At 44.8% G+C, this 24,537-nt stretch overlaps 1 protein-coding gene across 3 annotated transcripts; it reads left to right on the top strand.

Annotated features, from left to right (window-relative positions):
* Window positions 1-449: 449 nt before the first annotated feature.
* Window positions 450-24,537, top strand: LOC127647413 (galectin-3-binding protein A-like). Of its 3 annotated transcripts, none has more exons than XR_007971054.1 (5): window positions 450-579; window positions 14,674-15,336; window positions 16,105-16,308; window positions 18,774-21,333; window positions 21,876-22,015. XR_007971054.1 is itself a non-coding variant. In XM_052131627.1 (5 exons), exons 1-5 carry the CDS (start codon window positions 21,261-21,263, stop codon window positions 24,314-24,316), a joined length of 1,704 nt encoding a protein of 567 aa, XP_051987587.1. In that variant the 5' UTR covers window positions 19,150-21,260; the 3' UTR covers window positions 24,317-24,537. The 3 variants fall into 3 exon arrangements, 1 of the variants encoding a protein (XP_051987587.1); XR_007971055.1 differs by lacking the exon at window positions 450-579 and adding an exon at window positions 13,167-13,234; XM_052131627.1 differs by lacking the exons at window positions 450-579; window positions 14,674-15,336; window positions 16,105-16,308 and adding exons at window positions 22,168-22,299; window positions 22,938-23,199; window positions 23,287-24,537 and having other exon boundaries at window positions 19,150-21,333; window positions 21,876-22,082.

Genomic DNA, 24,537 nt, shown 5'->3' with positions numbered 1-24,537 from the left:
TTCTGCTTTAAACTGGAAGTATATCCGGGTATTTCTCACTCACTCTTTTATGTATACTAAGGACTCGGACATGCTACTCCATTGGCATACTGTTTTAGTAAAAGTCAGTGAAAGTGTAAAACAATATTAATATATAATATTTTTGGTGTCAGTTTTGACATTTTGTCCTCTAAGGACCTCGGAGGACTAACAAGGGTAAACTAGTATGGAGACCATTCAGTCATGTTTGAAATGAAACACTAACGTGTTACTTACTACATCTGACCACTCTAACGCTATCAGAACTATTTCACTGGTTGTAATGCTTTTGTACTTTTGTATTATGTAACTGCGTTTGTTTTGTGTACCCCCACCTCTTTTACATTAAATAATAGAAAGAATGCGTAAAGTCAACGCAAGTATGAGCGTAAAGAGATTCTCACGGCACGCGGACACGCCCCCATTGCTGAAGCGAACGGGATGCGCAGAGCTGCCTGAATGGGTCTTGAGGAATGACAGTTTGTAACATCAAAAAGTCGCGATTTTAACATCAACAGAGCACGGAATCAGTTTTAACCTTGTCTTCCACCCTACCGTAAGGTGAGCCATCTGTAAATAACGTTTGAGCTGTCGAGTTCTATTTATTATTTACTATTTGTGCAGCAACCAGCTTCTGTCTGATCAATAAACCTGCAATGTGGGTAAAAAACCAAGAATATGTGAAAATACGTTTCCCAAAAATGTCAGAGCAATAGCTCTCCTTGTGTATGCGATAATTTCATAGATTCATATGTGAGATTGTAAAAGGAAGTGAACGCTGATCTCAATAGAGAGCTTGATTCATATGAAACATACTGTATAACTACAATAGCATTTTAAGATCAAATATTTCACAGCATAAAGAGATAAAAACAATGTTAGTGTTATGTGGTGTAATTGTTTGGAGATGTGAAAGAGGATACACGTAGTCACAAGCTCTCTCTGATTGGTCCAGCAGTGATTGTTTACATCACGTGATTAACGAAATGACGGTTTAGAGCGTCATTGAAAGGTTAAAGGGCGACATATCTTCACCAGCATTTCTAATATTTCAAAATGGCCAAATATTAGTCGATGCATCAGACTAAAAAACAGATCATGCTATAATAGATATAGATCATGCCACAAAGTGAAAGTTGATTTAGTCTTGGGCTAGTTTTATTCCTTAAGTAAAAACGAATCGGTTACCTTACGTAACCTCGGTTCTCTCTAGAAGAGGGAACGAGTATTGCGTAAGCTAGCTTACGCTACGGGAAAGATTCATCTTTTCTGAGATATTGAAGCCAAAAAAATTATCCTTAATTTTGTATCCATTGTCAACGCAGTGCAGCAGCTGCATACCTTGAGCAGGCTAGCTAGCGAGCTCATTGGTTGCTCTGCGGCAACTGCTGCAGCCTATAGACGAACTTGAGTGAACTTACGTCCAATGACAGGCGCCCGCGCCGTCACTGTATCAAAGCCCGCCAGAATGGGCGTGGCTAGAGTGCATATAAGCGTAAGTTCGTAGGCTGGAACCCTGGTTTTCATTGAATGAAGCGAAAATCGCTCGTGGCGCGAGCACGGCCGGCTACGCAATACTCGTTCCCTCTTCTAGAGAGAACCGAGGTTACGTAAGGTAACCGATTCCTTCTCTTACGAGAGGTTCTCTCGTAAACTAGCTTGCGCTACGGGAACCCATTGTCAACGCCGTGCGCGCCAAGCATCCACCGCATGAGCCCCGGGGGTGGGGGGACCCGGGGGAGCCCTTGTGAGTGGGGGAATAATATTTGGCCGGCAAGAGTGCGGGCCAGTGTGTGTGTAATACATAAGCACACAGTGGGAAGGGAAAGACAGAGCGGCGGTGCCGGTCTGTGTGGAATGTGTCCCGTAAGTGCAGCTCACCAGGGGAGCTGTAGCGTATTAAACCGCTAGTAGTTTTGCCTGCAGGGCGGGCACTTCCAGATTGTAAAATCTGACAAAGGTGGAGGGTGAAGCCCAGCCCACTGCCACACATATGTCGTGAATGGAAATCCCGCTGGACCATGCCCACGAGGAGGCCATGCCTCTAGTGGAGTGAGCCCTAATGCCTAATGGGCATGGTAGGTCTTTTGACGCGTACGCGGCAGCAATAGCGTCCACTATCCATCTAGACAGTGTCTGTTTCGAGGCGGAGAAACCTTTGGTGCGCCCTCCGAACGAAACGAAAAGCTGCTCAGAGCGTCTGAAAGAGGCGGAGCGCGCAGTATACAATCTCAGTGCTCTGACTGGGCAAAGGAGATTGGCGTCGCGTTCGCTATCGGATGCTGGCAGCGCCGATAGGGAAATGATTTGTGCTCTGAAAGGAATACCGATCACCTTGGGGACATAGCCGTGTCTAGGCTTTAAAATGACCTTGGAGTCACTTGGTCCAAACTCAAGACACGCAGCGTTGACAGACAGCGCGTGAAGGTCTCCCACACGTTTAACTGATGACAGGGCAGTTAGAAAACGGTTTTGAGTGAAAGGTATTTCAAATCCACGGATTGAAGCGGTTCGAAAGGGGGGCTTTCATAGCTTCGAGAACTACGGAAAGATCTCAGATAGGAACCGATGGGGGGCGCGGGGGGTTCATCCTTCTAGCTCCCCTGAGGAAGCGGATGACCAGCTCGTTTTTTCCCAGTGACTGGCCGTGCAGGGGTTCAGCGAACGCCGCGACGGCCGCCACGTACACTTTGAGCGTGGATGGGGATCTGCCCTTATCCAGCAGCTCTTGTAATAACACGAGCAGCGATGACACCCCACATGTCCGTGGGTCCAGGTCTCTGTCGGTGCACCATTTTGAAAACACAGACCATTTGGACGCATAGAGTCTTTCTCGTGGAGGGGGCTCTAGCGTGTATGATAGTGTTTATTACTCCTTCTGGCAAAGCGACGGGTAGTCGTTGATCACCCACGCGTGCAGCGCCCAGCGCTCTGGGTGGGGATGCCAGATCGTGCCGCGAGCTTGAGAGAGGAGATCTGCTCTCACTGGAATGGGCCACGGGGCTGTCAGTGACAGCTGCGTAAGCTCGGGAACCATGTCTGATTCTCCCAGCCGGGGCTATGAGGAGCACCGAGTGACGCATTTCCTGATCCTCTGCATTACCTGTGGCAATAGCGAGACGGGAGGGAAGGCGTAAAGCGGGTGGTTGGGCCAGTCCTGGGCCAGCTGCGTCCTCGCTTCGAGAAAAATACTGGGCAGTGAGAGTTCTCTTCTGACGCTAAAGAGGTCTATCTCTGCTCTGCCGAATATGCTCCATAACTTCTGGACTATTTGAGCGTGCAGGGACCATTCCCCTGGGGAAATATTGTCTCTGGACAGTCTGTCTGGGCCGTCGTTCAGGTGGCCTGGCACGTGCGTCGCCCTCAGCGAGCGCAGGTGGCACTGGGACCAACTCAGTATGCGTTTTGTCAGATGGAAGAGGTTCCTGGATCTGACACCGCCCTGACGGTTTAGATAGGATACCACAGATCTGTTATCCGAACGGACCAGGACGTGGTGACCCTGAATGACCGGGAGGAAGCGCACGAGCGCATACTCGACCGCTATCATTTCCAGACAATTTATGTGAAGGAGCTTTTCCTGAACTGACCATAGGCCAAAAACCGGAGAGCCCTCGCGAGACCGCGCTCCAACCCGTGTTGGACGCGTCTGTCGAGATGACTTTTCGGCGAGATACAGCTCCCATCGTCACTCCCCGCTGATACCATTCGGCCACTGCCCAGGGCTGCAGAGCTGAGATACAGGTCTGAGTCACTCTGATCGGCTGGCGGCCCATGGCCCAAGCCCGGCGAGACGCGCGGGTGTTTAGCCAATGCTGAAGCGGGCACATGCACAGTAAACCCAGCTGAAGTACTGCTGCGGCTGAGGCCATGTAACCTAGCATTCTCTGAAATTTTTTCAGAGGCGTGAGGCTGTTCATCTGAAAGGACGCGGCTAGTCGCTGAACACGGCCGCTGTGTAGATAAGCGAGCCGTCATCGCCATGGAGTCTAGTTCTATTCCAAAGAAGGAAATTGCCTGACTGGGCTGTAGTGAGCTCTTGGTCCAATTGACTGCAAGACCTAAACTGTTCAGATGACTGAGGAGAACTGTCCTGTGAGACAGAAGCTCCGTATGTGACTGTGCCAAAATCAGCCAATAGTCCAAATAGTTCAGAATTCGCAAGCCCTGACTCCGCAGGGGTGCGAGCGCCGCATCCGCACTTCGTGAAAGTACGGGGTGCTAAAGACAGGCCGAACGGAAGGACGGTGTATTGATAAACCTGGCCGTCGAGCTGAATCTCAAGAATGGCCTGTGACGGGGATTTATCTGAATCTGAAAGTAGGCGTCTTTCAGATCGAGAGAAATAAACCAGTCCCCCTGGCGCACATGCGCGAGGATTTTCCAGATTGTAAGCATTTTGAACGGTCTTTTTGCGAGCACCTTGTTCAAAACCCTGAGATCTAATATTGGTCTGAGGCCGCCGTCTTTCTTGGGGACAAGAAAATAACGGCTGTAAAACCCCGACTCGCTCAGAGAAGGTGGCACTCTCTCTATGGCCCTTTTGCACAAAAGGTTTGCTATTTCTGAACGAAGCATGCAGGCTGCTTCCGTGTTCACAGTAGTTTCGAGCCGAGCTCTGAAGCGGGGAGGGCGGCGATCGAACTGTAGCAAATAGCCCTGTTTTGTTGTGCTTAACACCCATTTGGATATCCCAGGGATAGCTTTCCACGCTTTGAAGCGTAACGCTAGAGGGTGAATGGCCAAGTCGCCCTGATTGCCGCACACCAGCGAGCTGAACAGAATGTGTGAGCTATGCTTATGCATGACTGCTCGCAGACAGCAGGGACAGGCTGTTCTGTGAGTGACTTCCCGATTGAGGTGAATGGGGAAAGAGTCACATCTGTGAAGTGATGCGCGAGCATAGTCATGGGCATGGGACTTACATACAGAGAGGTGTTTGCTGGCCGTATGACAGAGCGGGCAGAGAAGGGGCGCACGCATGGATTCGTGGGCGCGTTTATTGACTCTAACACTCGAGCTGGCTGTGCCCGCTTTATGTGAGTGGGCTCTGATAGGGACACGGAAGTGTAATGCTTGTGTGTAGGGGTGAACACTGGATTGTGGGCACATTTTCTACACATAAGGCATGTTTGCTTTTCACAAGATTTCTTTGGGTCGCCGTGAAAACGGCATTTGAGTGCAGGCAAGTGGGCAGTATCACCGGATTGTTGGCTGCTGAATCCACCACTGCAGTAGCCTGAGAGAAGGGGACTGACAGGGGGCGAAGCTTTGACGGTGGTCCGGCCGCGGCGGGACTGAGCCGTCGTTTCCTTAACAAAGCTAGGAGGACTTCGGTTGCTCAGGTTTCAGCGCAATCTTAAGCCGAGGCCCGCGGGGGGGCGGCGGTCTGCGGCGGCTGTCTGAGCGCGTTCTAGGGCGGCCGCCCTGTCGACGCTGAGAAGTCTGGCTTTGCTGAGCTGGGCGCTGTGAAGATGCTCGTGCAGGAGGCTGGTCACGTGGGCGGCCTGCAGAGGAGCTAGCGCGACGAGGCAGGAAGAGATTCATGGCTTGGGTGGCTTTCTGGACTTCCGAGAAACGGTCAACAATGCCACTCACCGCGGAACCAAAGAGACCGGACGGAGAGAGCGGTGCGTTGAGGAACGTGGAGCGTTCAGCTTCTCCCATGTCAGCTAGCGTTAGCCATAGGTGTCTCTCGGTCACAGTCAGCGTGGCCATGCACTTCCCTAGGGCTTGAGCTGCAGCTTTGGTGGCGCGAAGGGCGAGATCCGTCGCGCTCCTTAGATCTGAAGCAGCCTCTGGGTGCCTGCCTTTCTCATCCCACTCTCGAAGAAGGTCTGCTTGGAGGATCTGTAAAACGGCCATGGAATGCAGAGCAGATGCTGCTTGGCCGGCGGCGGCATAGGCGCGGCCAACACAGGCGGAAGTAGTTCTGCAGGCCTTAGACGGGAGCACTGGCTTAGACCGCCATCTCGCGGAGGGCGGGCAAAGGTGTGCTGCTACCGAATCCTCGACCGGGGGGATGGAAGAGTAGCCCCTCTCGGTGGCGCCGTCCACCGAAGCGAGAGAGGTGGAGACATGGGATCGGTTCCTGGCCGAGAGAGGCGCATTCCACGATTTAGAGAGCTCGGCGTGGAGTTCCGGCAGGAAGGGAGCGGCCCGGGTCTGAAGAAAGCAGCCATCGAGTCTGTTGGGAGCCTGCTCAGAGGGCGGTGACCACTCGAGCCCGAGGCGGTCGACGGCCTGTATGAGGAGGCGCGTTAGTTCTTCCTCGACTCCGGCGCGGGTCCTGCTGGATTCCTGGGCCGAGGAGGAGGCTTGGGAGCCTGACCACTTCTCGCTGTCCGAAGCCATGATGGAACAGCAGCCCTTATCCTCCGCCTCGTCATCCGAGATGGCAACAGTGCGGCCGCCGGCGGCAACTGCGCGATCCCGGGGCGGGAGGGTGAAAGCGAGGCTCGAGGGAGAGGCTCCGGCGAGGTAGTCGCTTCTAACACCGGTTCCAGCAGCCTTTGGGAGCAGCGCTTCTTTCTGCGTGGCGAACGAAGGCGGCTGGCGGCTTCGGTTTTGAGTGCTTCGAGTCGAGCCCGCAGGGTCGACATCGGAAGCTCCTCGCAGAGGTCGCATCCGCCGTCAGCGAGGGCGAGCTCTGCATGTTCCAGTCCCAGGCAGAGAGCGCAGATGAGGTGGCGGTCTCCGGCGCTGAGAGGGGCGCAGCATGAGGCGCAGGTGGTGCGAGGCATCTTAAAAAAGACGCTCGTTGCTCTTTTTGTGAAGTTCGCTGAGGAAATAGCTTGCTCTAAAAAGGATACGTCGCCGGATGGCGTAGCTCGCAGGATGGCTGAAGGTGGCGAAGACGGACGGCTTCTTCGAGCGCTGTCCAAGCTTGCTAGATGCCCCTCGAACGGCGACGCGGCTTCTGCAGTTCAGAGATGCGAAGAGCTTCGCTGAATAGATGAAAATCAGGGTTCCAGCCTACGAACTTACGCTTATATGCACTCTAGCCACGCCCATTCTGGCGGGCTTTGATACAGTGACGGCGCTGGCGTCTGTCATTGGATGCAAGTTCACTCAAGTTCGTCTATAGGCTGCAGCAGTTGCCGCAGAGCAACCAATGAGCTCGCTAGCTAGCCCGCTCAAGGTATGCAGCTGCTGCACTGCGTTGACAATGGATTCAAAATTAAGGATAATTTTTTTGGCTTCAATATCTCAGAAAAGATGAATCTTTCCCATAGCGTAAGCTAGCTTACGCAATATGAGAGAACCTCTCGTAAGAGAACTAAGTGTGTTTGTGACAAAGAAGCATACTTAAAAAATAATAATTATTAAAATAACCTGATTTAAAACAAAGTCATTTGTCAGACATAATCCAGAGTCAGTAGTGTAAAAGGATGATGGATGTATGTCAGTTTATTACAATGAAACACTGTTAAAACACACACACACAAAAACAAAACAAACAAACAACCGCCATTCGCCACTAAGTGGCGGTGACGTCACCACGACGCTTGTGCCAGGCTATGTGCACGTTTAGGCCACATGAAGTGTCGAAAGCCCGCTGGCAGGAGGTCACGGGACAGATCCATCCGGTGACACGGGTCAAATGACTGAGATGACCGGCTGATGCACCACCTGTGCCCCCTACTGTGCCAACTTGCAGTGCTTTAGCCACCCTGCGCTCTGCTCGTTGTTGTGAGCATCGCTCCTCTGCCCTCCGTTGTTGTTGGAGGGCGACTGCCTCCAACTGGCCAGCAGCATCCTTCACAAGCCTCCTCCAAAGAGGCTGATCTTGACACTGCTGGTACCAGTCATCGGCAAGTCCACTCAGCTCCACATCCCCCTGTACCACATCACTCCATCTCTTCTCCAGCCCAACAAAAACTGTTTAGGCATGCGGTGGCCGGGCATGCGGGCTACATGACCCAGCCAACGCAACCTTTTCTGCCGGAGGAGCTCACCGATGGGACTTTGTCCACATCTTTCAAAGAATTGTGAGCTCCTCACACAATCCAGCCTGGTTAAACCCAGGATGGATCTTAGGCAGGCCAGCCTAAATGTTTCGAGCCGGCGATGATGTTCCATTAGGGGGGTCTACGTTTCGCAAGCATAGAGAAGGGAGGGAATGACCGTGGCCGAGAATACTTGAAGCTTTGTGCGGAGCGACAAACCGGGTAGCTTCCACACAGCGTTACGCAACCGATGAAAAGATAATGCTGCTCGACTGATTCAGAGTGAGACCTCTGCTATCAAACTGGAGCTGGTCATAAGCACACTTCCCAGGTATGGAAAACACTCCACTCTCTCCACAACTGCCCCATCACCAATTGGGAGCTGTGGGGGTGTAGTGTCCGGTGGTACATAATACCCAGGAAGGTGCTTAGTTTTGGTTGGGCTGATGGTAAGGCCCCATCTCTCAGTGGCAAGCTCCAGGTTCATCAGCAGTGCCTCCAACTCCTCCTCTGAGTGAGCAGCAATCACCAGATCATCAGCATACATAATGTGGTTGACCAATAGGGAGCCATCCCTTGACCGCACCCGGGCATCGATCAACCTCCCATTATATCTGTACCAGATGGAAATTCCTCCAGTACAGCCATCGAAGGCTTCACGAACCACATGGTCGAAATAGATATTAAATAATGTGGGGGCCAGAGGACATCCCTGTCGCACTCCAAGGTGAACAGGGAATGGTTCCGACTCCCGACCACGTAGTTTTACCCGGGCCCGCTCGCCATCATGAAGGTCCTTAATGATCGCGAGCAGTGGGTCTGGGACTCCGAAAGCACGAAGAACAACCCAGAGCCCAGGCCCACTGATGGTATCATAGGCCTTGACCAGGTCAATGCTGGAATTCCCTACACCTCTGCTGTAGCAGACGGACAGAGAATATGGCATCTGTGCAAGACCGCCCCTTCCTGAAACCACACTGGGGCTCCACAAGTCTCTCCTCAGCGTGCCTGGCAAGGCGATGTTGAATAATCCTTGACAGGACCTTTCCCGGCACACTGAGGAGTGAGATGCCCCTATAGTTATTGCAATCTGAGCGGTCCCCCTTTTTAAAGAGAGGGACCACCAGGGCATCCTTCCAATCCTGCGGAACCCGCCCAGTGGTCCAGACTGTTGTTATGATATCATGTAGGGCAGTCTGTGCACAAACACCACCCTCCTTCAGCATTTCACTGGGGAGATCATCTCTGCCTGGTGCCTTTCCTAGCCTCAGGCTCTGGATCGCCTTCAGTACTTCCTCCATAGATGGCACCTCAGCCAGCCACCCACAGGGAGCGACTTCTTCCTTCAATATTTGTGGCACCGCAGCCCCAGCAGGGTCATCCCCACTTTGTCCCACAATGTTTTCCAGTCTCAGGGACTTCCCCTCCCCAGGACCTCACAGAAATGCTCAGCAAATCTGTAAACCTGTTTCTGGGGGTTGGAGATTGGATCACCGTTCTTTCCCCTAATGATGGTAATAGGTGTGGCGCTGCAAGTAACTTTTTTGATAGAATTAAAGAGCGATTTGTGATCGTGGGCCACCGAGGCAGACTCCATCTCCTCAGCAACCCGCGACCACCAACCATCCTTGCAGCGCCTCACGGCTCTCCGAACCTCCAAGCGAAGGCTGCGGTAAGCCTCCTCATTCTCTGATGTGGGATGCTGTTGACGATGAGAGTGGGCCTGTCGCTTTTTCTCAGCCAGCCTGAACACCTCCTCTGTCAGCCAGGGTTTCTGAGGAGGTCTGGACCGTGTGCCCAAAACTGCCATTGCAGTTACATGAGCCACAGCCCTAAACCTCGCCCATTTCCCCTCGACATCCAGAGGAGTGGGGGACGATGCCAACCCCAGCTGCAAGCGATGCTGAAATTCTCGCTTGCAACTTTCATCAGCTAGTCTAGACCAGGCCACTATGGGTTTGAAAGGGGTCCTGGGTTTACACACACCACCGGAGTGGAAGAATGGCAGGCGCATCTTACAGATGACAAGTCGATGGTCAGTGGGCAGATCAGCTCCACGGTAGGTCCTGGTGTCAAGGACATGGGCCCGCATCCGCTGTTCCGTCATTATGTAGTCCAGCAGATGTTCTTGCTTGGACCCGGCATACATCCATGATGTTGTGTGGATGCGCCGATGCTGGAACAGTGTGTTGGTAATTGCACAAAAATCTAGCAGCCTCCTGCCATTGTTATTTAGCTGATCAGGCCCATGTCTTCCAATCACTCCTGACCAGGTGCTAGCATCATGACCAACTCGGGCATTGAAATCACCCAACATGATGATTCTATCCCGAGGGGCCACTTTAGCCAACACCTGTGACAGGAGGTCATAGAAGGCATCTGACTCATCGGTCTTTCCCGCATCCCTCCACGGAAAGACACACACACACACACACGCACACACACAGTATTGGTACTCCTATCATTACATGGACTCTCCATAGACATAATGATTTTTATACATTACAAACTATATATTCTATCCCCTAACTCTATGCCTAACCCTCACAGAAACCTTTTTGCTAGGGGTGGGCGATATGTTCAAAATCTTATAGCACGATGTGTGATTTTTTTATCACAATAATGATATATATCACAATATAGTATTTCTGGTTTTCTGGAAACATTTCCTTAAGGAACTCAAGATCTTTTCAAAGCAAAGTATCAAAGAAAATATTACATAATTTTAGAAGAAAAAAATACACAACGAAAATAACACATCTTACAAAAAATAAATGTCAAATATATTTATAAACACTTCTTGCAAAAACTAAAATATAATTATGGAATTAATGCAGAGCGCATCTTATGCCTTTCATAATATTCTTCATTGTAAGTTGGTAAAACAGACTGTTTGTATTACCACAAGTGATTATCATCGGCGACAGTTTGCTGATTACATTTTCTAATCTGTGTCAGTTTTTGTGAACCTACACCACAGATGTCGCACCTGTTTTAACGACAAGTTCCCCTTCGTTTTCTTGACTTTCCTATTGATCATATCAGCAATAATTAATGAAATGATGGAGATGTAAATCTTTGCGATATATAGTCAAGTACACCTCGTCATGTTAAAGAGATGATTCAGGTGTCTGGATCAGTGACGCTATCCCAGCAGAGTGTGTCAGATCACGGTGGACTGCTGCATCCTCCGCTACAGAGTGCTCACAATCAGCCCGCAATATCAGAATTGCAAAGAACCAGCAACGAGTTTGTGTGTGTGTTTGCACCGTTGCCTGATCTGCATAATTCCTTTATTTGCCTGAATCTGCCGTTAAACCAGTGTGCACAATTTTTAAATATTTTGAGCAATTCATTCCCCGCACAAGCTTGGTTTCAGTCTCACGGGAAGCATGGCCACTGATCGATACGCACACGCTGCACATGGATACGATATATACAATATAGCAAAATCTCAAGCGCCTGACACTTTATATCATCGCCACAATATATTTCACCCAGCCCTACTTATGATATTTTTACATTTTCAAAAAAACAGTTTTTTAGATGTTTTAATTACAGGGACACTAGGGGTGTCCTCATATATCACATTTACAGCATAATACCCTTGTATAGTTTGTAACCTAAAAACCAAATCGCACTCACACACACACACACACACACACACACACACACACACACACGTAGTGTTTCCATGTTTTATGGGGACTTTCCATAGACATAATGGTTTTTATACTGTACAAACTTTATATTCTATCCCCTAAACCTAACCCTACCCCTAAACCTAACCCTCACAGAAAACATTCTGCATTTTTACATTTTCAAAAAACATAATTTAGTATGATTTATAAGCTGTTTTCCTCATGGGGACCGATAAAATGTCCCCACAAGGTCAAAAATTTCGGGTTTTACTATACTTATGGGGACATTTGGTACCCACAAAGTGATAAATACACGCTCACACTCACACACACACACACACACACACACGACAGACAGTCAGACAGTCAAACACATGCCAACTACAGTACAACGCAGAGAGTTCATTGGCCATTTGCTCTTTTGGACTTGGGACTAGAGAAATGTATTACAGTTTTGTAATACATACAGAAAACAACACATTTTCGGCAGCCACCTAATCTAAATTTTGAGGGAAATTTAATGTTAATCTCCAGTTTAGAACTTTGGCAGTGTGATATTTTTGCAGTGCATTTGAACCCTGGTTTTCGTGCAAGTTTTGCGTGAGCCATTGCGGTACCACTCGCGCCAATGATCTTCTCTGCTCTGTATCTCTGGAGCGCACGCATCGGCGCACAGGCTACCCTCGATATCGCGGGACAGACCACAAAACTGATGCCACCCATTTTAATTCTAGGGAGAATCCTCTTGTTTAAAGTGCTATGGAGGAAGTTCAAAACAGTTCTCAAACAGTTCACAGCCCCATCACATCATCATCCCTTACTAAAGTTTGTCACGATTTTACAGTAGCAACTGTAACTGTGATAAGTTGCCATGAATACAGATGTAATCTCACATTCTCCACTTGGTTTAAACATCCAGGATAAGTACACAAACACACCACACCATTGTGAGTAAAGTTTGATACCGATAAATACAGATCTAAACCAAAACCAACAAAGCAGTAGCAGTAGTACAGTGTTCCTCCTTCTCACTTGTAAACAGCGCTGCTCTTCCGGCTGTGACGCACGTGCCTCAGTTCTCACATGTTTCAAACGATAATGTGATTACTTGACATGCACGTACCACTGCTGATCGGAAGCATGAATTAGAGATAAATATTTAAGCTTTTGTTAACTTTTTCAAACAAAATAGAAGACGTTAATTTAACCGCTGTAATCGTATGGATGACATTTGTGCAAACTGTCTGTGATTTTAGGAGCTTCAAAAGAGAAATCTCCATTCACTGGCATTTTAAGGACCTGCTCAGCTAAGAAAGTCATACACATCTGGGATATCATGAGGGAAAATGCAACCTATGCTACATTAAGTACAGTTTTGTACTGTGTTGGGTCGCCACTTGATGTCCAAAAGTAAAATCAGTTGTTAAACCACTCATTTAAGTAACAATTGTTTTAAACCACCAAGCAGGTTCAATATCCAGACATACCTGTTTTCATTCTATTTGCCTAATGTCAAGTCACTAAGCCACTCCTTAACTCCACTGCAACACTGTTCATACTCCATGTTGCTATGCCTTTCAATGTATCCTGTCAAAGTCTGACAGCTCAGGTACAGAAGAGAAGCTGGTAAGAGTATGGTGTCTTGAGTCTAAATTGCTTAGTGTCTTATTGGACCAGAATGTTTTTTAACATTTGCTTGTAAATTTTGTTTTTGATGTGAGCATCTAATTTTGTTTACATTTAAAAATCTTTTTAGTTTAGAAAGGTTAGTTATATGAGAATCAAATTGATAATCAATGTTCGTTTTGTAGATTTACAAATGTATATGGAGGAGTAATGTGTTTGTTTAATTTGAAAAATATTCAGCTGTAAATGTGAAACCTTTGTTCTGGAATGCTTCAATAAATTAACTGAACAAAGATTGAGAGGAATTGATAGTAGAGCAGAGCAGTCAAACAAGTTAATCAGCACTGTAAGAAGGTGGTTAAAGGAATAGTTCACCCAAAAATGAAAATTCTGTCATCATTTACTAACCATAATTTCACTCCAAACCTGTACGACTTTCTTTATTCTGTGTAAAACAAAAGAAGATATTTTGAAGAATGTTTCAGGTCCATACAATGAAAAGGGGTCCAAAACAACATTCAACCACATTGACTTTCATTGTATGGACAAAAACAGCTGAAAATTTCTTCAACATTCCACAGAATAAAGAAAGTCATACAGGTTTGGAGCACCAGGAAGGTGTGTAAATGTAAACGATTTGCAGCATCTTTGGGCACATCAAGCTAAAACATTGTGTAATGTTTAACTTTATGGAAATAAGCAGCAACACAAAGTGGTGACCAGAGACAAAATGGCGAAGATGGGCCACTTTTATGAAAATTATTGGGAGAAATCACAAATGCCTTTTAGTTTGTTAGTCTTTTGTCTGTTAGGATGTTTCGTTCTGTACATTCAAAAGAACCGGATCATTAGAGTAAATCTTCTGGGATCTGACTACACTGGTCGCGCTGTATGTTTTGCGGTATAGATTCAGTATTCAGTAAACAGAGTAAAAGAACACTGTCAGAGTATTTTATTATGGTGTTCTGTCCACATCGGTGGAAAATTGTGTGTTCGGAAAACCGTAAATGGAACTGAAGTCACGAAAATCATACAGTTTTGGTATTTTTTTTAATACTTGGAAGTTTCTAAAATGAATACAGTCTTTTCTGGCTGCGCTCTGATATGAACAATTTCACTGGCTAGATTTTGCTCTTGTTTAGAGTAAAACTGGCATGCAAGACATAATTATGCTCTTTGGAGTCCGTTCTTTTCAATACATCATTCGAACCATGGATTGAAGACAGTGGTAAAAAAAAAAGAAAAAGAAAAGACTGTTTTCAAACAGGTTCCCAAACAATCTCCATGTCTTCTATTGGATGGACAAACAGATAGATCACCCCCAAACTCACAGCTTTCAATTAGCTGATGTTGCTGTAGATGCTCAAATTACATATGCAAAAATATTTTAACATCGGAAAAAGTACCTGCATGTTCGTAACCCTCTGTTCCCTGTGCAGGTGTGGCTGCCACGCCCTCCCACATGCCTGTTTCTCCAGGCTATACTGGCCTTAACCAAAATGAGCTTATGAATTCTCTGCGCATCTCTGTAGGAGGGCTCCCGATGATCACTTCCATGACCAACACCACAGACCCCCGATTCCGCATCAAATGGAAAGCCATTATCGTTGTCACGTCAGCGCTAACCCTCATCCTCCTTATCTACATGCAGTTTCTAGCCTTCCACCCTCAACGCAACGGCAGACATGGCTTGAGGTTGAACCATCCAGATATCCGAGTGGAGGACCTCTACAATGACACGTACCCCCTCAGCCCGCCAGAACACACGACCCAAGGCATGCGCTACCGGATCGGGGTCATTGCTGACCTGGACACAAACTCGCGCAGTAAAAAGAAGCTGACGTGGTTCAGTTATATGCTGAAGGGTTATCTTCTGGTGTCGGAGAGTGGAGATATGGTGGCAGTTGAGTGGGATCAGGACAGGGTGGTGTTGGAAAGCCACCTGGCAGAGAAGGGTCGAGGCATGGAGCTCTCGGAATTAGTGGTCTTCAATGGGAAACTGTACAGTGTGGATGATCGTACAGGAGTAATTTATAACATAGAAGGACAGAAGGCAGTTCCCTGGGTCATACTGCCAGATGGAGATGGCTCTGTTTCAAAAGGTTAGTTCCCAGCAACCATATCACCCTGTAGCTCTAGACTTTTACCCACTGAAGCTAAGCTGGCTTGAGTCCGGTCACTACCTGGATGGGAGACCTCCTGGGGAATTCTAAGGTTGCTGCTGGAAGGTGTTTGTGAGGCCAGCAGGGGGTGCTCACCCTGCAGTCTGTGTGGGTCCTAATGCCCCAGTAAAAGTGACTGGGACACTTTAGGAGAGCCCCCTGTTCACTTTAAGTGTAAAAGCGCTTTGAGTGTAGTGTCAGAAAAGTGTTATGTATGTGTAATGTTCATTCCTCTACTGTGGTTCCCAGATCCTCTTTCAGAACTGACTTGAGCTAACAGATGACTTGACTCACATTGTTACTACAGCATAAAGGTCTGCACGGGCCTTAAAATGAAACCAGAACCCGACCTGTACCCGAGACCGTGTGGACCCGACCCGAAATCGCTTACCATCTAATTTCTTCTTCTAGCAAGTACTGTTGCATTAGGCTATATTTTATGCAAGCATACAGGCAACATTCGTAACAGTACTGAAACAGTAAACATACACAGTTTTAACAAGGCACGGCAGCCCCTTAGTACACTAGAGCAGAAGGGAAAAAAGCATTTTTAAATTAGGTTTAAAATGTCATCGCCAGACATGTCAATTTCCCAAAAGTATTTCACAGCTATCCAAATATAAAGCTCATTCACTTTTCTGTTAAAAAAAGGACATCTAGAATACCTCATGGTTTTCAATCCTAGTTCTCTCATTTTCTTTCTCTCAGGGTTTAAGGCAGAGTGGCTTGCTGTGAAGGATGAGCATCTCTATGTGGGAGGTTTGGGGAAGGAGTGGACCACCACCACAGGAGAGGTGCTTAATGACAATCCCGAATGGGTGAAAGTGGTGGGATTCCACGGAGATGTGCAGCACCAGAACTGGGTACCTAAATACAACTCTCTCCGCAGCGCTGCAGGAATCAGTCCTCCTGGTAAGTGTCATTCTTTCACTGACTTCCAACATGTATTAGTAAGTGAAATGAGAGACAGGATTGAAATCCCAGTAAGAGTATTGGCACTTGGTTTTACTCATCTCTAAACAGGTGCAAAGTCAGAGATTTAGGAAACATGCTAAGTTGAGAAACTGGCTTCTCCGAAAACAATGCTACAGCCAGTATATTCTACATTGAAATGTCCGATCCGGGCCGGAATTTCGGTATGTGTTTTCGCCTGTGTGATCCCACCCACTGCCCATTTCCCAATAGTATTACAACACCCCGGATTGCCAGATTTGAAACAAATTAGCGGGCAAACACAGCACGCTGCAGCCATGGAAGCCAGCAATACATCTAGCTAATACTGACAGAGTTCTAAAAAATCCATACGAGCTGGTGTATAATTTGCAAACGATAAAAACATTGCAAAAACATTGTCAGTTTGCTTGTTCCTGTTGCGTGTACTCAACCTGGCAACCCGTGTGAGCTTTGAGTCTGGGGAGGAGGGGGTGGGGGAGACAACTCCCTTCAATAATTTGAATTTGAACTGTAGTACCCATTTTAAACACTTAATGTCAATGCTACATATTGCTCCTTTAATGCTTTTACAGTTGATTTTGCACCTGACATATCTAAGAATCAGTGTTGGGGAAACTACTTTGAAAATTTAGCTTTCCAAGATACAAGCAACTCATAACTTAAAGTAATGAAACTACATGCAGAAAGTAGTTCTGATTGCAGAAATCAATAATATGAGCTGATAGTAATATAACGATTTTACTACAGTAATCTTAGTTTAACCATAAAACAATAGTAATCTCAAAATTTACCATGGCTTCAAAGCGTTAACGTTTACGTTAGCTTAAAAAAAAGAAGGCAAAGTCCCTTTAAGGTTGCTTGGAGCTCAAGTGAATCAGTGAATCATTTATGTGAACTAGTTAATTTACATGAACCATCCAAAAGTACAGACTCATTCAAACTTATTAGAACTGGTGTTCCTAATGCTAGGTATAAGGGAATTGTTTATTTTAACCAGTTCATTTACAATATCTGTCCATAAGAACCAATTCACATAAAGTTTGATGACTCCATCGGCTCCAATGCTTAATTCACAACACAATGTGACAAATGTAGTATTTTGTGACGCTGCATCGCTATTTGTCTGAAAATGCTACACTAGTGGGAAAATAGCTAAACTACTGTTTGAATCTGACCATGACCTGGTTTCATTGCCAATCTCTCCCAATCGTACTTACCTCTCAGCCTCTTTTGTCCTATGAATATAGGCTAAAAAGCCCAAAAATTACATTTAAAACTAGAAAAAGTGGCTTGATATTTACAATAGTCCCCCTTTTAAATCTGAGATGCAGTCATTAACCGCTTTTCCACCGTCAGGCTGAACAGTTCCAGAAGAGTTTCCTTTTGAGCCCAGTTCGGTGCTGTATGATAACAAAACAACCCGGCCCACATTTCTCAGCACGATTATAGCTAACCATACTCAACCATGCTGATGGAACACCTTTAGTGACATTGCAACTCACGATTGGTCAATTGTTCAATCAGTCCATTCTAATCCTGATTTCACAGCACTACGAACTCGCCTGAAACGGTACAGGACAGCACACAGTTAAGGCCCAGGTATACCTTGTTTCTCTGTGTTCCAGATTGGATCGCACCTGGTCAACCGTGTTGCCTTTCAAAGTATACTCTTCTGATCGCAAGCTAATACGAGCGTGCACTACGCGCATATGCCGACCATGCGCACAGACGATGACTTTTCCGCATGTTTGAGAAAATCTGGCCCTCACACGGACAGTGCTCATGACGAAATTTGCATCACGCATACTGTGCAGAGAGCGATCGGCAACGCGGACAAATTAAGTATACTTTGGCCTTAACAGTTCGGCCCAATGATGGAAAAGCAGCTATTCATGTATATAAAGTGAATCTTGTGCAGCCCTTCAAGTACATGTGTTCATCATATTTCAGCCCAAATTTAAATAAAAAAATGAAAATTATATTTATAATACATTTTTCCAATTTATATAAGGCTACATGAATCCTTCAATTTATCAAATATGGCAAAAATAATAACGGCTTCAGTAAATGTTACTGTGTCACCACTACAGGGACTTTCAGAAGGTAAGAAATTATATTGTAAAGTAAGAAATTAATCAAATTTTTACCATTGTGGCATTATTTTATAAGTACACCCCAATCCTGGTTACTGCAATTTGGGGAAAAAATCAAATTATCATTGCCATAATGAGGAAAAAAAAGGAAATTAGTAAAACATCATGGCAGGATTTGTTGTATTGGCCTAATAAAATTGGCGTAATTTATTATTTATTTTGATTTTGGGGTGAAATATGACCCGGACATGTTCTTGACAGGTTTCGGGTGATGCATTATTATGAATGAATGCTTCATGTCTGTTAATTTCCTCTTTATGGCCATCTCAGGGTACCTCATACATGAGTCAGCAGCTTGGAGCGACACACTGCAACGCTGGTTCTTCCTTCCTCGCCGTGCTAGCAGCGAGCGGTACGAGGAGACTGCGGATGAGCGACGGGGCACCAATATAATGCTCAGCTGCTCTCCGGACTTCCAGGACTTCAAAGCCAGAGACGTGGGACCTCTGAACCCTACCCACGGCTTTTCCTCCTTCAAATTTGTCCCAAACACAGATGACCAGATTATTGTTGCCCTCAAATCTGAGGAGGATGCTGGGAAAATTGCAACTTACATTGTGGTTTTCACCCTGGATGGGCGAATTCTGCTTCCTGAAACTAAGATTGGAGATGTGAAGTATGAGGGACTTGAGTTCATTTAGTGCCAGAGACTTGTACGTGCCAAGAACTGGTTAATGCCTTTTTTAGATGATGCACATCTAGATACATTAAGGTTTGTTCATTTAGATGAAGAATTTACCATTTTTTGACACTCCAATAATGCCAACTGGCTGTTGGCAGCCATTGTGTAAACTTGGGTTCTGGTTGGTTTGACTAAAGGCTTTTGGATGGTCATGCTTCCATTTGTTTAAGAGACTGGTCAGAGCCTTTGTCAAAATGTTTCTCAACAAAGACCCTTGTTCCAACAGCTTGAGGTCTCATGGCAGTACTGTACTTCTGTGTCATGAATGTAACAGAATGAAGTGATACACATTAGAAAACACAACATATCTTTTACACTAATTATTGAGGTGTTTTCGCCAATGTCATATTTCCTCATAATGTGTGTTTTTGTTTTGTTTTTTAACCAAATGATGAACTAAACAGATCAGATACATATATATAAAAAAAATTCAATATAAAAAATCTGAACTGGAACAAAATTATGAATGATTATTTTCCACTGATGCACCAGAGTTATTTATTGTTTTTTATGTTTTCTGAAAACATTTGCTCGACTATTTTTAAGAACGATATTGATGTACCTGAAGTTTTTTTTTATCCACTTGTTTGAATCAGTTCAAATGAAAATGTAAAAGTAATGAATAACGGTTGATTTAAGGATCACTTCACAACACATAGGTAATAAAAAATGTAAAAACGTGCATCTATACTGTTACGTTACTGCCAAGGCCTTAATCAAGGGTCAGGAATTGGTTGGCTAGTGTATTGCCCTTAGCTTAGATAACTGAACTACACCATGTGGTTCTAAAAATGCATATTTCCCATGGCGTTTCAGAAATAACAGTGCATTCTGACTTAAACATTTTGATATTTTTGATCGATGGTACCCTTCTAGACATGGCCTCATTTTCCTGGAGCGGCAGAGCAAGTCCCATATCAAATGGTGCCCAAACCGAGTGCCCAATAAAAATGTATAATTTTAACCACCATCTTATTCCTCATAAATCCAAAACTGCCATTTCAAAACCCCAGAAGAAAATTCCCCATCTTATAGTATTATTTATCTTAACCAGTAAAAATGATGTTTTACTTTGTTAATGTTCTTTTTGTTTATCTATTACTGCATTTCTAGCCAGAGCGGGATGGGTCTTTTTTTAAACGTTCAAAAGGTTCATTGTTTTAAATGAAAGATTCTTTGCATGGAATTCTGGAATTCTGGCACTAAGTAAAATTATTTTCTACAGCCTCAATGATAAAAGGTTTAATGGTGTTTGCATCACTTACTGTTGCTCATGAGGTTGGGATTGGAACAAAGTACTGACCCACCAGATTTACACTTTGCCAGTGATAAAATAGGCAAAATCCAAAGGATTACCATCGAAGAATTTACAACGACCCTACAGTATTTTGGCCATTTTTGTTCTTTTGTTATGCCTCTATTACATTTAGCCAAACATAGACTAATGTTACTATTTTGTAAGATCATGGACCCTATTTTAAGAGTGCTAAGCCTTAAGCGCAGTGCTATGCAATCTGTCATATATGCAAAGTTTAGGTGTATGCAAAGCTCTATTGGGCTGGGTAATGTGCAATTTAATTCAGAGGTTTTTCTCTGGGTTTTGCACCATCAGCTTCCTGTTATACACTCGAAAACAACATTGATATCAATGTCAGTCCCAAGAATTTGGTATAAGGGCTATATGTAATGTGTGTGTAAATATGTAATAGAAATGCGGACCGTTTACGTCTATTAAAAGGACTGCACATTACTGATCTTATATTATTACATATACAATCAGGTACACTTGATCTTTTCACAGGCTCTGCTAAGACATGTGGCTTGCCACAATTCTAGACATGCTGACATTTTTGGTTAAACATGCATGTGTCAGCTATTCAGGTTCTCTTATTTTGATTTAGCTTGAAATGAAACTTCAGGTTTCCCTGTGATTGGACAATGCTAGATCCATGTGATTTTTTTTTTTGCAATTGTTGACCTGATTTGGTAGATATTTAAAGGCAAATGTTTTGTCATTCTTTCTGTGAGGATTTTTCATATACTGAATACTGGTTTGCTGTATTGAGTTTTCCAGCATGAGAAGAATCATGTATCTTTTATGGCCTCTTCTGTTTCTTCATGTTTCAGGACAGCGTTGGACTCGGTTTGGTTAGTATATCAACAAACCTCAGTTTATAGATTTGATAAGAACTGCTCTACACTGCAAGCAAATATTTGCATTTGGTTGATGTTTTAAAAATGATGATAAAATCAATATATTTAAAATATAGTAGGAAAATTAGTAGAAATTCAGTTCTAACCCCAACATTAAGGAGCCATTTTAATTTTTTGTGACTGAAATTATATATTTTTTTGACTGTCTTGCCTATGTTCTTACACCGTTTTCTCTGAATCCAAACCCGTCTCACAGGATAGATCATAATATAAAAGCTCTGAGTTCGATGGTAGCTTTAATTATGAGAAAATGTGTTGTTAACTAAATATGGTCTTGGAGGGCAACTTTTGTTTAATGTTCAGCATATTATCTCTGTTTTACAAATCAGTCTTAAGCATTTGGTGGTCTATTGCAACTTTACGACCAAACCCAAATTGTTTGTTTTAGCTGAGTTTTACTGGTTTTAAGACATTTTCTATGCCTTCTGAGCATCTCTTCAGTTAAACATCTAAATAATTTATTTGTCTTGCTCCAGATGACCAACAAAAGCGTCCTACACAGGAAGGGAGAGTGAGATTGGTGGGCAATCTGCCTTCATCTGGTCGTGTGGAGGTGTATCATGATGGACAGTGGGGTTCAGTGTGTGATGATGGATGGGAACTGGCTGACGCACAGGTGGTGTGTCATCAGCTGGGTTTTCCTGGAGCTATATCAGCCACCACTGGAGGACATTATGGTGAAGGCAAGTTCTGCACTGTGTTGGAGAGAGTTTGATAGTAGCTCTTTTGCATTTGTCAACAGTTGACTTATTTATTTTCCCTTTTTAGGCTCTGGTCCAATTTGGCTGGATGACATAAACTGTAAAGGCTCTGAGAACTCATTGTCTGATTGTGGCCTCAAAGGTTGGGGTGTTACTGACTGCACACATAAAGAGGATGCAGGAGTTGTCTGTGAAACTGGTGAGCCAGTTCCTCATTGAAGTCGTTCTTGTTCACAGTTAAGGCACATTTGCATTTATACCAAGTTAGGACACACGGCATTCAACACATGTACAGGTGCACGAGCTGCGTGGCACATACTATTGTCTAGAGCTATATTACCTTTCAGCAGTTTTTTAATTACCAGGGGTTTCTTACTGCAGGATACATTTAAGATGGATTTAGCTATGCTTAATTTGGATCCACCATCAGTGCTCGGGCCTGTGAAACTCTTACTTTGTTATTAGTGGGAAAGCTCTTGAGCTCTTCACCCAAACTAGACAACAGGTGTGACTGGTGGAGTCTAAACTACCAGATGCCCTCAAATGTACAGCGTATACGTTTGATGTAGTATAAACAACGTCTATACTACTGAACATTATCTGCAACTACTTTGAACTTCTAACTTTTACTAAAAAGGATATATTCTCAAGTAGTACATATGAATGATACTCAGCTCTGCAAAAATTAAACAAAGTAACTCACTCATGTAACAGGCACATGCTCTTAAAGTGATCATGCACATGTTTCTTGTGGAGAAGCATGAAAGTGCAATTAAAGGTTATGACTCTTCTACATCATTTCTATTTTTAATGTGTTTTATTACATTTTCTTTGTAGGTAAAAACATGAGCAGCGATCATCAGTTCTCTGTGGATAACAGTCTGGGTTTGTCTGATGATCTTGGTGATCTGTTTGACAGTGGAGATGGTTGTGATTTCAGCATTAATGTACGAGACCTCAGTGAAAAGGCAGAATTTACGTTTTGTGTACACAAGCTGATTCTCATGCTTTATTCAAAACTAAACCTAAAAAACGACTCCAGAAATCTCACAGTGGAGGTCAGTCAGACTTGCCATCCCCATGCCTCTTCTTTTCTCAGGTAACTTTACCAGACACGTGATGGATTTTCCTCTTCATTTGTACATTCTTGTAAAAAAATCTCACAGTTTGCTCAACTCTTCCTCAGGTATTTGTATACACGCAAGATTGATGTTTCCATCACATCGGCTCAATGCCTCCATCAGTTGGCTTACATCTTTGGAGTGAAGAAGCTTATGGAGGATGTTGGCAGGGTCTTCACTCTACTCATTCCTGAAGACAACAGCTTCCAGACCCAGTTATCAATGTACGAGTATGGTGTCCGCACAGGTGATCTTGTTCTTCAGGAAAACATCCTTCAGTACCTTTCCTGGAACTGTGAGTTCCTCATAAGTTCTCCATTGTGGAGCACCCTCTCCTTTCACATGATGGACGCTCTGCTGTTGCGCTCAGACCTGGTTGTGAAGGATGAAGCTATTCTTCTTGAAGCACTGGAGACCTGGATCCAAGACAAAGCCGATGCAGTTAGTCCAGAACAACAGACCAGTCTCCTGAATCACATCCGCTTTTTGTTGATCCCAGTAGATAAACTCTATGACATGCAGTTTACCTCAAGTATTCTCCATCAGAAACATGAGAAACTGTACCTAACTGGCATGCTCAAAGGCTTTCAGTTTAATGCTCTTCCCTTCTCTAAGATCAGGAAGCAAATGAATAACATCAGTGATGAGTATTTACCCAGAATCTACACTGCAGAAGAGTGGAGTGTATCCATCAATGACACCAGAGCCAATTACCAGTACTATAACTACGGCCAAAATAACAGAATCCAAACTTTCTCAACTCCCGTCCACACTAGTGCTATTTTCAGAAATCAACAGGTCCAGTGGCAAGCACAGGTTTTTCTTAGCCATCAGGAATGCTCTAACAATGGTTTTAGATGTGATTCTCTCCCTGCTGCAAGGTTCCTCTCATATAACAATAGGTACAATTATGCCAGCAATATTCGCTTTAACAACAGGTTGATCCTCAGCTGTAAAAATGAAAACAATGTGTTTCATGTCCAAGATTTTAAGAATAATATGGCGGTCATGCCAAACAACAACAGTATGGGCCTGCCAAACCCCTGTCCCGATGACTACAGCTTTAGATTTGTTGTGCGTCCACAGTATATCTGACTGTATGGATTCAGCTTCAGGTAGTTTCATCCAGACTTTTCAGTTTGGTCTCATCAATTAAATTTGATTTAAATTGATTTAAAAAATGTGTCAAATATTCATCTATGTTTGAATGTTGTTTAATCCTAATGTTTTTTTTCCACTTAATTTTAAATTTGAATCATAAACAATGTTTGATTTTTAAGGTGCACTTAAAAATAAAAAATAAATGTTTAATGTTG

Source organism: Xyrauchen texanus, chromosome 8, assembly GCF_025860055.1.
Source record: "Xyrauchen texanus isolate HMW12.3.18 chromosome 8, RBS_HiC_50CHRs, whole genome shotgun sequence".
In the NCBI taxonomy this organism is placed as follows: Eukaryota; Metazoa; Chordata; class Actinopteri; order Cypriniformes; family Catostomidae; genus Xyrauchen; species Xyrauchen texanus.
This window is presented reverse-complemented; position numbering and strand designations above follow the sequence as displayed.